General features: G+C 50.5%; 1 protein-coding gene across 21 annotated transcripts in view; it reads right to left on the bottom strand.

The window, feature by feature from the left end:
- The window catches only part of RIMBP2 (RIMS binding protein 2), a 224,486-nt gene that overhangs the window by 3,403 nt on the left and 206,311 nt on the right, over positions 1-14,772 (bottom strand). For 20 of the 21 annotated variants that reach the window (XM_072802123.1, XM_072802119.1, XM_072802121.1 and 17 more), the window contains 6 exons: positions 14,347-14,464; positions 10,119-10,303; positions 9,392-9,560; positions 5,077-5,177; positions 3,859-3,930; positions 167-301 (listed from right to left, as the gene is read on the bottom strand). In XM_072802123.1, coding sequence (XP_072658224.1) covers positions 167-301; positions 3,859-3,930; positions 5,077-5,177; positions 9,392-9,560; positions 10,119-10,303; positions 14,347-14,464 — 780 coding nt within the window. Of the gene's footprint in view, positions 1-166; positions 302-3,858; positions 3,931-5,076; positions 5,178-9,391; positions 9,561-10,118; positions 10,304-14,341; positions 14,465-14,772 lie in introns of those variants that run through there. The other variant, XM_072802130.1, reaches the window with a different exon arrangement.

Below are 14,772 nucleotides of genomic sequence, written 5' to 3'. Positions count from 1 at the left end.
GCATAAATTAGAATTTTTAGGCACAACCCCCATGAAAGGGCAGAGAAAAAGGATTCAGGGCATAGGCTTTTCAGCCTAAGATGCACAAACACCCACGCGAGGACTCTGTTGAACCGTATGTGGCAGAGTGGGACAGGAGTCAAAAGTGTTGGGAGTGTCTGCTTACCCGTTTTGCCTTGGAGCGCACCAGCGTGTCTCGGGGGTAGTGGCACGGCACGTCAGACAGGTAGACTTCCACGTCGTCAGGCACTTCTTCCAGGAAGTTCGAAGGGACAAGGCCTTTTTGCCCATTAAGCTCCCCCTAGAAACACAGAAGAATGAATTACTCTCCTTTCCCAAAACCTACCTCTTGCTTTGGTCGCAGGGGCAGAGCTCCAGGTAAAGTTGCCTGGTAGGTTTGTTCTGGCTCAGCAGTCAAAGGGAGTCCGGTGGTTCCAAACCACCCTGATCAGAAGAACAACCCTGGGACATGCTTATGGGGCAGGGTCCTGTCCCCTCCCCAAGGGCCTGTCTGGGGTGGAGCTGAGGAAGCTGTGGTTTGGTCACAGGGCTCAGGCAACTGCCAGGACCAGTCCTCGGGACCGCCCAATGGAGTGGCCCTTCACCCTGGCTGACCTCAGCATCCTTAGGGATCTTTAAAAACACCATTTGCACAGGCGCACCAATCCAGACAGACTGATCCCCTCCCAAAGCAGAGGTGGAGATGGGCAGCCAACAGGTGGTCCAGTGTGCAGGCCAGACAGAGAGCTACCGATCTGTCCCATGGACGACCACATTCTCACTCTAAAAATGTAAACAATCTGGAGGACGTGAAAGTGTCTGTTGATACCTTCTCAAAGGTAATACTCTTCAGGCTCATCTATTCCCTTCCAGAACTTTCTCTCACATATCTATGCAGGTACATAGTTGAGGTCACCATCCACAGCACATCTGTACCAAGTGGGTAATAGCCACTGTGTCACTTCCTCCCCACCATCCCCAATGCCCACCAGTGCCCAAAACCAAGTCCCAGGCTGGCTGGCCCCAGACTACATGGGAGCTTGTTGCTCTGTTTGCAAGTCTAGGAAATGACAGCATGAGATGGGCAGCCCACTCCCTCAGGATTAGAAACTGCATCCAAGGACACAACCAACGGAGCAAAGAGGGAACCTATGGGATGGATGAGAGAATATCTGCAAGCTATTTACGGAGGGCTTCATGTCCAGAGCACACAAAGAACTTAGCACAAGAGCCCCATTAAACAGCACTGGGGGTTATTCTGTATGTTAGTAAATTGAACACCAATAAAAAATAAAAAAAAATAAAAAAATAAAATAAAAAAAAATAAACAGCAGACAACGGACTGACTTTGATATTTCCCCGCAAAAGACACACAAATGGCCAACGCACATGAAAAGATATTCAACATTAATTAATATTAACATCTTAGGGACGTGCAGGTCAAAATGACAAGCTACCACCTCACATCCATGAGGACGGCTACTACAAAACAAAAACAAACAAAACACCAATTAAAAAAAAAGTGTTGCCAAATACATGGAGAAATCAGAACCCTTATGCACTGCTGAGGGCAAAATAGTCCAGCGGCTCCTCACAAAGTAAAACACAGGTTTAGCATATGACCCAGCAATTCCATTCCTGGGTCGGGACCCAGGGGATGTGGAAGCAGGGCCCGAGAGCCATGTTCGCACACCATGTTCATCACTGTATTATTCGCAGGGGCCAAGTGTCCACTGATAGACAAACAGGGAGCCAAGCCATATACACCCAGTGTGCAGTAGCATCCAGCTTTGAAAAGGAAGGAGATGCTGGCTTGCACGATGTTCCACTCAGTGAGGTGAGGCAGGCGTGAAAAAACTCACTGTGTGTGGCTGCATTTCCGTGAGGCCCTGTGAGCAGGGAGATTCGTGGGGACGGCAAGGAGATGGGGTGCCGGTGCTGGAGGATGGCAGGGATGCAGGGTAACTAGTGTTTCATGAGGATGGAGCTTCAGGATTTCAAGAAGGAAAGAGTCCTGGAGGTACATGGTGACGATGGCTGCCCGACAGCCTGAGTGTGTGCATCGCCACGCACCGTGCATTTAGAAGCCAGTAAGACGGCAAATTGTATGTATTTTACCACAATTGAAGATAAAAATTAAAGAAGAGAGGTACCCCCGGGTATGGGTATCTCCCACATCTTCCCAGCAAGAATCCCTCCTGAGCCCAGTACACACGTGCCCAGTCTGGCCACCTGCCCTTGCTGCGACCCTGGAGGCCTCTGTCCCCTTTCTGGCGACCACTCTAATCCTCCTTCCTCAGCCTCCCCTAGGAGCTCATTTTTCTCTCTTGGTGTCCCTTAGAGACTTTCTCTAGGACGTCTTCGTTGCTTACATTACTATACAAGGGCCCCCGAGGATTTCTCCCACATCAAGGGTCACAAATCACATCTACACGCAGACACTCCAATGTCTACACAGCCCAGACCTCAGCCAGAGTCCCCTCCAGCATCAGCCACGTCTGCTCCTTCAGGCAGGCACCACATGGAATAGATGGCTTGCATCTGGGGACCATGTTCTGTGAAAACGCACAGCCTCATCCTCAAATTCCCGGTGGCACCACGTTCAGATCATGAGGCCTGTGAGCACCCAGACCTAGGACAGTCCTGCACTTCCAGGCATCCAGATGGACCCTGGCTCTGGGCTCACTGGGCAGAAGGGGGGATGGACATGCCCATGGTGTTTACTGTTTCCCCTCCATCCTTCTGGGCCTCCTACACGCCATCCTATTAACACCCACGGCAGAATCTGGGCATCTTCTTGGACAATACACTCACCCCAACAAACCACCCGAGCTCTGGCACCCATGCCGTCTCCAACTGCTCTCCTGCATCACCTGGACCGGCCCATAGCCTGTGCCTCAGCCTTGGGGGCTCCCACCTCTCTCGCCCACCCACTCTCGAGTCCGTGACAGGACAGAAAGCCTGCCATCTGCCCACTAGCAGACCCTTTACAGTCTCACCTAGAAAGAAATGGGGCACAGAGCATGAGCAGCCGCACTGAACACTGACCTGCAAGAATCAGGAACTTGGATTCCATGCACATCTGAGGCTGTGAACTCATTGGACTCAAAGGGAAACCGGTAAGGTATTACCGGGACTTGACACTTTCCCAGCTGTTGCGATTTTTTAAAATGGCAGGGGGATGGGGAAGATGGGGATCCTGGTGCAGGATGGCAGCCCTGTCTCAAGCCACACCTGCAGTGGGCACCCCATCGGCCCACTAGTCAGCTCCCTCATGGCCCTGCAGGCTCGGGCCTGGGATGGAGGCACTCAGGGGCCCCAGGTGCAGAAGCACCAAGAGAAGCCCATCCACATTCTTTCTCTCTTTTCCTCAGGAAATGTTGGGAAAGGAAGGAGGTCGCTGGACCCTGGGCTCTGAGCCAGGACCCTTGCTCCTCACCTGGCCCGGCTGCCACCAGCTCAGAGGAAGGTCAGCAAGGAGTCCTATACTCTGTTGGTGTGGACTAGGTGTTAACTTTGCTTATTTGCATTCCTTCCTTCTTCTGTATGAAAAGGTATACCTTATAAATAACCAGAAAGTTAAATTGTTTGGTACATGTGTGGATGGAAGACAATTCTAAGTAGGAGAATATGAATATGTATACTTGGTTTAAGCTTATGGACATGGGCAGTGCCCTTGTCAGAGAAGAAGGGACGGAGCTGCTCACAGCCCCACCTTCCTGAATCATCACCTCTGGGACAGGGACCTTTCTGAAAGCCAGAGGAAGCATTTAGGTAATTTTAGGGGCAAGAACACACAAGCAAAAATATACATACGAAATGAATCAAACGGTGTTTTTTGATGTTTCAAAAACTTACATAATAAAATCCATCTTCATCAATCTCACCAAAAACAGTAATGATGTCCCCCGTGCAAAACGTGAGCTCTGCCTGTGGAGAGAGCAGGTCAAGTTAACAACACCTTCCCATACAGAGTTGCTGGTTTCCTTCAACGCGTTCTTCACGAATGCTCTACTGACTTTTTTTTTTATTATTATGGTGGTACCGACCTGCTCTTTCAATCAAACAGGGAGGAAGGGCAGGAAGCTGACGAGCACCTCTGCGCACAGCATCTTGGGAACGAAGATGCACTCAGAGTACAGCCCGCCTCCAGGCAAAGCGCCACCTCCCCATCCTCACCAGAACTTGGCACTGCTGCTGTGTTCCCCTCACCCCTGTGGTTCCCTTCTAAAACTAGTCAAAGAGTTAACATGAAAAACCCAAGATTTCAGGGAAACATCCTCTGCAGTGTAAGGACCTTTCACTGAGTGCAAAAACCTTTACTCAATTATGAATTGTCTATGAAGTGTCTGCGACATGCCAGGCACCAGCATAGAGACAGGCACATGGACTCTAATGCAGGATGCAGACACAGACAAAGGATATGTGGGTTTATCTCTGACCATGTAGACGAGGGAAGGAAGCTGACATCTCAACGCCACCAGGTGTCCCCGAGGAATCAGGTCTGCACAGAAATGCTTGGAGAGTGAGCTCTGAATCTGAACCATGAGTTGGCAGCGTGTCGGGCCTAATGAAAACTGTGGGTCATGGACTCAGACACAGCTTGTCATCTGAGGAAGCAGGTGCACAGGCTAAAAACCTAGCCCCTTAGCCCTGGAGACCAGTCCCTCCCATCTTGCCAGGGTGTCAAGGGCCACACCAGCCCAGACCATGTGAGCAGAGGAGCCCAGGCCTCCCCCTCAGCTTCCACGTGCGTGTGTGAGGCCCTACTGCTTTCGCTCGGGGTCCAGACAAGGTGGGCTATTAATTCTCCCTTCAAGACAACCCTACAGAGCCATTCCCCGAGGACGAGGACGAGGATCACAGACTGCTCCTCCCATAGCATCCTGTACGAGGACTCCGGGCCACAGCGATGAGGTTTGTCCATAGCTGCTGTGCCCCTTATCTATCTCCTCCTACCATTTACTGGTCTGGTCGCCCTCCCTATGGACACGTTCAGAGAAGTTGAAGGTGGGAGAGCAAATCACGTGGCTCCCGGCAGCTCTGCAGGGAAAGGCCCAGGGACCAGCCATGTACCTCCACGTCGATGTTGGGTGAGCTTTCTCTCGGGTCGTAATCGTACAGGGCCACCACCCTTCGTGTCACCCTTGGCTGCCGGCTGCTTCTTCTGCTTCTCTCTGTTTACATCACAAGAAGAAAGCCATCATGTGGTTATTTCAAAAGGAGTGGCATCCCCTGTCCCTCGTCCCCAAGGTAGTAGGGCAGGGCATATTTGGCCTGCAGGACCAGATGACCAGCCTCTCAGGTGTCTTGTGCTCAGGGGCACACGCACCAACAAAGCCTCCAGCTCTGGGGCCCGTTGCCTTCTGCTGTTTGTCCTCACATATTTTCTCTGGCCCATTGTCCCCCTCTTACAATAGCAAGGACGTTTCCCTTCCCCAATGTGTCCATCCAACAGGGAGACTAAGATGAAGTAGGCGATCCTCCGGAATAACAGATCCAAAGTCTCTGGGCAGCACAGGACAGCAGTCTCTCCCAGAGAAAGCTGATGCTGGAGCATGTCTTCCAAACACAGCCACTTTGTGCCTGGAACTGGTTTTTGGAATTCATACAAATGAAGACCATTAAAGAGAAGTATTTTGAAAGCAACAGGCATCAGTTATGTGCCCTTTTGGGGGCTCTTAGCAGGTGCAATGTCTGGCTGTGTGTGCGTGAAGGTCCAGGGATCCACACCTTGGCTCCTGCTCAAGAACCGCTGTTTTAATTTAGAAACAGGAGGATGCCTCTGTAGGGCCTGTGAACATGTGTTTCCTTGAAATAATTCCGAGTTCTTCTAGGGGTCCCTTACTGTACTTCTGAGTGCTGTTAATTCTCCAGGGAGTGCTGTGAGCATGAACAGTCATTGAAATACATTCTCTTTAGAGTCTGCTTCTGTAAATGACAGGGAGCCCATCTGGTCATCAAGATATAGGACAGTTCCGTCACACCCAGAAATTCCCGTACGGTTCTTGTCATCACCTCCAGCCCGGATAACCACTGGCCTATGTTCGTCCCAATACTTTCACCTTTTCTAGAATATCCTGTAGATGGAATCATAGTTTTTAGAAACTCGCTTCATTTATCAGGCAACGCACCTGAGATCCATTGGTGTGATTTCATGTCAGCAGTCCTACTTTTACTGGTGAGGAGCACCCTGTGTGGATGCACCAGTTACGGATCCACTTATCAGGGGCAAGACGCCTGTTCTCCCCGCATCCATGATCCTCAGTCCAGCCAGTGGAAGGCTCACATAGCTGCCGGAGTGCACGAAAGCCCCCCTCCTCCAGGGCAAGGACGCAGGAGGGGTGGATGGACTGTCTGCATGTGTGTCCGGCTATAGAAGGACACGTCCACCTGTCGGGCAGAGTGGCTGTGCCGCGCAGGTTCCCCTCCAGCGGCTGGAGCTCCAGTTCCGCGTCCCTGTGCACACTGGGTGTGGCTATCCTAGTTGGGGCATCCTGGCTCCTTGTCGTGGCTTTACCTGTGTTTCCCCAATCATGCTTGGCCTCTCTCCACCTGCTTGTTCACCATCCCTGTATCTTCCGTGGCAAAGGATCTCCCTGATCTCTGGCCCGCTTTGCATGAATGGTTTGCTTTCTTGCTGAGTCGTTGTGTGATCTCTAAATATGACTCCCCTCCAGCTGGGTCACTTGCAGATACTCTCTGCCCACCTGTGGTTCCTCTTGCCTTTCTCTTCGTGCTGTTTCTCAGCCTAGAATGGCTCAATATTACTGAAGCCTGACACCAGTCTTTTCTTTTGCGTCATGGTTTGAGTGTCATGTCAGAAATCATTGCTTAATCACCACAAAGTTTTTTCCTAGGCGTTCCATGGTCTTAGTTTTTACACTTAAGACTGTGTTCAATTTTGAGTTCATTTTTTTTTTTTTTTATTTTGGCAGGAGTATGGCCTGAGCTTCATTTTCTTGGCTCAATTCCAGCACCCGTTATGGAAAAGGCTGTCCTTTCCCCAGTCTTGGTCAAAACCAAGTGGACGGTGCACGTACCAGTCTGTGTCCGGACTTACCCTGTTCCACAGACCTGTGTGCCTCTGGGGTCACTGACACCACCTCACCCTCATTAGCTCACCTACATGCTCAGTCTTCAAACCCACTCACATGAGTTCTTCCACTGTTCTTTTAAAACCTCGTTGGGGGCAGCCCAGGTGGCACAGCGGTTTGGCGCCACCTGCAGCCTGGGGTGTGATCCTGGAGACCCGGGATGGAGTCCCGTGTCGGGCTCCCTGCATGGAGCCTGCTTCTCCCTCTGCCTGTGTCTCTGACTCTCTCTCTCTCTGTGTGTCTATGAATAAATAAATAAAATCTTGAAAAAAAAAAAAAAACCTCGTTGGGCAACTGTAGTTCCTTTGCTGTTGCACACATGTCTGGTTCAGCATATCAATTCACAGATCCCGGCACAGACATTGACTGGGGTGGTCACAGCTGCAGGTCCGTGTGGGGATGTTGGATGTCTTCACCCGCCTGAACTCTGGTGACATCGTGTCTATTTACTTAGGGATCCTGATGACCTTCCTCAACCCTCCTGGTCTAGCCCACACAGAGCCTGGTGCATCTGCCCTTCTGTTCTGTGTCTTTGTTACATCACTGCATTGGCAAGAGTATTACTTTTTAAATGTCAATTTCAAACTTTTCATGCTGAACATCTAGAAAAACAATTGCTTTTGTATCTGTTGACCTTGCTAAGGCCACTTGTTAGTTCTAGAAACTTCTGTTCTAGATTCTTGGAGATTTTCTAAGTAGATTTTCATGTCATCTGTGACTAGAAAAAGTTAAATGTCTTCTTTTCCAGTCCATACCCACTTTCTACCTGTCTCACCACACGTGATGTCGGGAAAGGGCCATGAGGCAGACACAGGGTCCTGCTCCACCAGCCCTAACCACCCCTCCACTCCACCCCACCTGTCCCAGCTGCCGAGGGAGGAGCACATTCAGTCTGCAGTGACAATGATACTTCCTAGTGCTAGAAGGGCCTGTGGAGTCTCAGTCAGGTTCTCTCAAAAGTCACATTCAGAAAAAAAGAATAAAGCAGACATTTAATCTAATTGGTAACACGAATCAAGCTACAGTTTTCTAGTGGAGTGCTTGTAGGCTTTCTGGGTCTGCGGTGTTCAGAGTCCGTTCCTGCTCTGAACCCATCACAGTGGTGTCAGGAAGGGAATCGGGGGTGGACAGGCCTCACAGAGCTTCAGTCTGGTGGACTGGATCCGGGCAGTGTACTCACAGGAAGCCACAACTAGCAGATGTGGGTTTTACCGAACTTCAGATTGTGAGTTCATTCATACCAAAGAGGTTGAAACGCTTTATTTGATTTTGTGATTATCCTTAAAATGACACATATTCTTTGACCCATTGAATTTTGTCTCTGAAATCCAATTTAGAACTAAGCTAACCTAATGTTTTGAAGCATAAAACCTAAAACATAAATGACACAAAATGTATCTTTCTGCCTCCAGCTATTTAGAGAAAGCAAACGCTTTTGTGACGAGTAGATTTTCCCTGCCTGTGGGCAAAATTTAGAGATCACAAATATAATGTTTAAATTCACCAAAACCAGTTTTGCTGTGTACTCACTCGTGCTTGCAAATGGGGTCAAGATAAACGAAGGAGTTTGTCATCTCTCCACGCTAAAGGGCGAAAATATTTTCTGCCTTTTGGACCAGCAACGTCCACCTGAAGAATGGAAAGTGCAGCGCCCCCTCATCCCGCTCTGAGCCCACCTGCGGATGGGCCAACGCGCTCAGCCCGTCCCGGCATCCAGGCCTGGCGCTGCCAGAACGCGGCGGGCGCTCGCGGCTCATGGCTCTGAGGGCTGGAATCCGAGCCCAAGGCTCCGGAAGCTTCGGGCTCTGCTGAGGTCGCCTTGCCGTGTCCTCACAGGGTAGAAGAGGCGAGGCATGCCCCTGGGGCCTCTTTTATAAGGACATTAATGCCACTCTGAGGGCTGCACAGTCATGACCTCAGCTTTCCCGGTGGCCTCGCTTCCTGACCATCACCACGGGGGTCACATTATAAACGTATAAATTTCAGAACATTCAAAAACACCACAAAGTATTTTCTAGATTGGGGAGACTTTCAGTAAGCAAGGCTGTACTTCATCTTCCATTGGAAAGTCATAAATATTTAGTGCATATATGTCCATAAAGCATGCAGGACTATTGCAAGCTGGTTTGCAGAGTGGGTTAATTTTCAGATTCCCTTGATTCGTTTAAAAGGCACAGACTGGGCCCTGTCCACACCACCTCCTGCTCCCAGCTGGTGGTGTGGCCTCAGGGTGCTAGGGAGGCAGGAGCAGCCCCACCAGCAAGTGCAGGCGTGAGCAGGAGGCTGTCTCTTACCTATTTTCTCCACAGGCGTGTTCAGAGGAAGGAAGCCTTGTCTCAGAAGCTGGTCCATCATCTCCTCATCGTCGGCTTGGATTTCTGAGACCATGTTACAAGGAATAAGGCCGAGTCGGGCACAGGTCTCCCCACGGTAGAAGCCATCCGCATCTTTGTCACCATAGACCTGGAGCCCATGCGAAAGGCCAAGGCAGCATGAGTGCTGGTCACAAGCACATCAGCTGTGCTGGCGTGGAGCGGAATGTTGTCAGAATATGCTGGAAGAACACCGTCATCACCTACACCTGCCCTGCGGATGTGCACACCTACCCTCCACCCGTGAGACTACACCTCTGAAAGCCAGCTTCTGCCCCAGGCTTTGGACAACCCACTGGTCTCCCATCAGTCAGTGGGGAGCACAAGTCAAGGCCTTGGCTTCACTTTGCCAGATGTGTGTGTTGAACTCACACAGTGAGTGTGTGAGCGATGAGACCCCACCCCAAGACAGGACTTTGAGACTCTGCCTATCGATGTTTCCATCCATAGTGAATGGCTTTCTCCGTGAGACTGAGCACCAGGCTCTCTCTCCTATTCCTAATTCAGACTCACAGGGTCCCTCCTCCCTGCTGGTCAGAAGGCTGAATATTTAATGCAACAGAAAAAGCCTGCCATTGGGACGAACTAAGGAACTACAGTATGGTGACAGCACCCCCCCTCCTTTGGTGGCCCCCAGCCGGGCCCCCACCTTGATGATCTGTCCTTCCTTAAAAGGAAGCTCTTCTTCTGCAGCATCTGGATTTGGGGACATGGTGAGAGGGTCATAATCAAAAAGCGCCACGAAGATCCGGGCTGGGAGCTCTTCGGCACCAGGGTCTGTTTCTGACTCTTCGTAGAAGTCTGGAGAAAGGTGGTCCCGCTCACTGTATTCATCTGGGAGCATGTGGAGACAAAGGCAGAGTGCTAGGTGATTCCTGCCGGCCATGCCTTCCACTGGACTTAGAGACCTGTGCTGTTACATGAAATATGGTTTACAAGACAGGGATGGTGGGGGCACTGTAACTTCTGTCTTTTAAAATAAGTTTGTGGTTAATATGCAGATCATCACAGACGGGCTTGAAAAGCAGGTAGCTATTGTGGCATTGAGCGCAGGACAGGCTGTCTGCTGCTGAGCACAGCAGGTGGGACAGCCCCTCTGGTGACCAAAAGGCATTCGCACATCAGTCCAAGTTTGGGGTACTTCTCTGAGTTACTCACTGATCCCTAAATACTTAAGAAGCAACAAATGCATTCTTCATAAAACTCCACCTTAGATTAGATATCATAATATATGTCACTGCAGCAAGCAGGGGAGGGAATCTGCTGGCAGACAATGCTGTCCTGTCCCCCTGGGACCGGTTCAGCACAGCCAGGTTTGCGGTGACCAGCACCCAGACGGAGCACAGGGGTCCGGACGGGAGGACATCACAGGGAAAAAAGTCAAAAAATAAAAAGCACTTTAACTATAAGAAAGGTTGATTTTTAAAATGCAGTGGACTGTTGGCATTATTTAAATTCGGGGTCTTTTTCAGGATGCCCAGACAATCTAGAAATTCAGTACTTTGTCTTCTGCCAGGAACAAGCTTTGTTCCTTCACTGGCTCATGAAGTTCTGATCTTGTTTAGACTCAATGGAAAGATCTCACACTCTTCCTCTGGTTTTCATTGTTACCACAATTAAATGGTGTGAAAATACGCCAAGCACCTGGTTACCTCCGTACGCCCACGAGCAGCACTGAGGCAGAGAAAAGCATCCACACATGAGAGCGGGGCCATCTCTCCTGAGTTTGCGCCCATGGCAGCACAGACCAGCAGTGCCATGGAGACGGGCCAGGAAGGGGAGAGGCTCCCGCCCAGTGGGTTCTTGACCCATCTCCGAGGGCAGACAGCATGAGGGGCCGGGAGCTGGGTCAGCTCCAAAAGGTTGGCCCACAATGACAGCCGTGGTCCTCGAAGCTGTCTGCACGGGAGTGCACACCCTTGGCAGCTGGCCTGAGCTCAGGGACCCTGATACAAAAAGCCCTGTCTTCACCCAAGCAGCATCTGTGCTGCAAGAAGCATGCAGACCAGGGACAGTCTCCGAGGCTGGGTCCCAGCAAAGGGTCCGGCCAGAGTCTCTGTGCAATGGTATCGGGAGTGGTGGTGGGACCCACCCTGCCCCATGAACCCTTTCTGGTTTGGGGGGGGGAGTGTGGATGTGTGTAAATTGGTGTGAGTAGGAGGTGGCTCTGCTACCTCTTCTTCTGGAGAGGATGCATGGCTGCTTTATGAAACCCAGACCTCCACAGGAAGAGAAGAGTGGCCTCCATGGACTGTGTCTGTGGGGCCTGGCTTCTCCAGGCACTAGGGGGGAGCTGGGAAGCCAGACTGAGGAGGGACTTACCTCCAGCTCTGGTCTGACCTGGCGTGGACACTCATCCCCTCTGCCCTGAGGTGGAAGTGGCCTGGCACGGGGGTCACTACGGCTGGGTCGGGGGGTCTGTTGGACAGGAAGGAAGGCCTGCATGCCACAGGCACAATCAGTGCTCCCAAGTCCACTGGTACTGCGAGAATAAGCATCAGGTATACAGGAGGGACAGGCCCCTCACCACCTGACCCAGACTGACCCCTTCACTGTTAACGTCCACTGTCATCTCTACGAGAAAAAGGGAATCTGGCATTTCATTTCCTCCTCACAGGGAAACCCATGTGGGTCTGCATTCTAAAGTGCCAAGCTTCATGTATTTATTCCTTTTTAATCTGTGCTCCCTGGGCACCCAGAACATGCCATGTATCCTCGTTCTGTGAGCTCAGTCACCAGAACAGCAGAGGGAACAGGAGACCCTGGATAGGTCACAGTCCCCTGGTCAGAATGGGGTCCTCTCAAGTGGGGCACCTTGCAGACAGGTGCCCTAAGGGCACACAGATAAATGCAAAGACCAACCATGATGAAGCAAGAAACCACACCCGATTAAATCCTCCCGCAAGTCACAGATCAGGGTCCTGAGATCCTCCTCACACTGATTTGTCAGATCAAGAATTTACAACATCGGAGCTATATACTCTCTGTGTGTGTATGAATCAAAGCATTTGATATTAGTCTTGCTTTTATGTGGTTTATTGTGATGCTACATGATAAGGACATACAATTAAACCAAACCATCATGGATTTCTTGAGTTACATTAAAAGGGACTTTTTTTTTTTTTTTTTTGGTTAAAACGTTAGCATTACTCTCTGCTAATTTAACTAGTGATTTATTAAGATGAAAACATGTGTGCAGCCTTTTTGAAATCTCTACCGTAAGATACCCCCAATCAGAAGGCTGTCAGAGACTCCTGGGGCTGAGGGTCAGGGGACTGGACCTCTCCTCGCCCACCTGGCTGTCTGCAGCAGTCATTAGTCCCTTCTGCAGAGAGTCCCTCCCTGTCCTTAGAGATTGGGGATGGAGGCCCTGCAGACCCCCACAGAGGACACCATGCCCCATTGCCCTCGACATTAATGCTTCAACCATGTGAACAGCAGCCATTCATGCAATGGGCCCTGTTGCATCTTCACACCTGATGGTGACAATCCAGTGAAGACTCTGAAATCCAGTTCAGGGGCCCCAGCCCTGCCTCACCTCAGCTCTACAGATGGCCAGTCCCCGCAGGCTATGCACCCTGGATGCCAGGACACCCTTTGCAGGCTCGGTGACTGTTACAGGGGGTGACACACAGATGACATGCACATGAGAGAGCTGTGGCATGGGTTAGGGCACCGAAGCCAGCTGTCACCCTGCCAGGTGATCTAGAACCATAGAGACCAGCACTTGCCAGGCTGGACTGTACATGTTTGGTTGGTTTCCAGTTAACTAAAAAGGCTCTTTTTTTTTTTTTTTTTAAGGATCTTTAACATTCAATGACATTTTTACTGATAGATAAAAACATTCTAAAACCATAAAGTTGGAAAAGGAAACTTTTTTGTCCCTGTTGTCTGGACACTACAAGGAAGAAAAATCTGGAAAAAGGACATTTTAGAGGCTCTGTTTTACGTCATCACATCTGTCTTTCTTTTTAGCTGATGTGAAAGGAGGCAGACCGGCCCCTGAATGTCAGCTGTGCGTCTCCAACTAGAGCCCTGTGTGCAGGCTCTGGGAGCCCCTCTGCTGCCCCCGCCCCCAGAGCCCTGGATCACCGGGCCTTGTGCGCCTATTCCCTGCACTGCACTCCCTGGTTTGTCATCTAGTGTGTGGGCGTTTTCATAAAAGGCCAGTTTGGGCTGATTACCAAGTTCCATCACCTTTTGCAAATACTTTTTGGAATTTTTTTTTTGCCACAATTTGTTCTGGTGGATCCAACAGTAGAAGTCTTCCCATCCAAGCTTCCCCACTGGGTCGGTTATGGTGACTAAAATGACAGCTTTCAGCAAGACTGGCTCAATTCCAAAAAGGAAGGGAAGGAGTGGGCAGGGTGCCAGAGGAGGGCACACGGGCAAGGAGGCAACCACGTGGAGGAGGGCGGCCTGTGCTCCCGAGGACATCAGGCCTTGTAGTGTCTCCTGTCACTTTGAGCCCTGGCTGCCCAAGCATTTTATGCACGTAGAGAACTCTCCGTTACTCGGGCTTATATAAATGTTTGGAGTTTAGCTGCCACTCCTGCTCCTTTGACCACGAGCATCTCATGAGAGGACAAGCTGGGACGTGGAGAGGCAGCACACTGCAATTCTTCTAGGTCTCATGTCACTTGGCCTCATGTCACTTGAGAAGATTGACATAAAAAGCCAATATGATATTAGAGAACATTTTATTTTGTCTTAAGCTCTTTCTGCTTTCTTTTTGCCATAAATAACGGAGAATTTTCTGTACATGGTGGAAATGCTACTCCTAATGAGTTTCTAAACATGCTCAGATCAAAGACTGAGCAGCCATGTGCTCTGTGGTTGGAAGAAAGAGAAAGGTGTCAGTCAGGAGGCCCACTAACCGATGGATGGGACCATCATTGGCCGGGACCTCTGAGGACCAGCACTGCCAGGGGAGAACCTCCGGCCCACGTGATCCGCCCTGTCAGCCCGTCCTGCAGACACTGGGTTTCCTAAAATCTAAAGACAAAACACAACAGAGTGGTAAGTCTCACCAGCCTTGGGGAACAAGAGAATTAAGTTAGCCAAATCAATTCAACTTAGAAGCAGAAGCTCTAAAGGCAACTAAACTTAGCTTTTAACTGAAAGGTTAGCTGAATAACCCGGAAGAGAAGAAAGCTGCTTGCCCCAGGCACCCTGTCCTCTACGCCAGAGTTGCTTTTTGACACACGGATAGGAGTGAGGGCAAGAAGGGACTCTTGGGAGGCATTGTTCTCTGTGGCCCCTGCTGCCAAAGCCAAACACTTGGAACCCAAGTGGGAGCGGGT

The sequence above is a fragment of the Canis lupus genome, chromosome 27 (genome assembly GCF_048164855.1).
Source record: "Canis lupus baileyi chromosome 27, mCanLup2.hap1, whole genome shotgun sequence".
Classification (NCBI taxonomy): Eukaryota; Metazoa; Chordata; class Mammalia; order Carnivora; family Canidae; genus Canis; species Canis lupus.
This window is presented reverse-complemented; position numbering and strand designations above follow the sequence as displayed.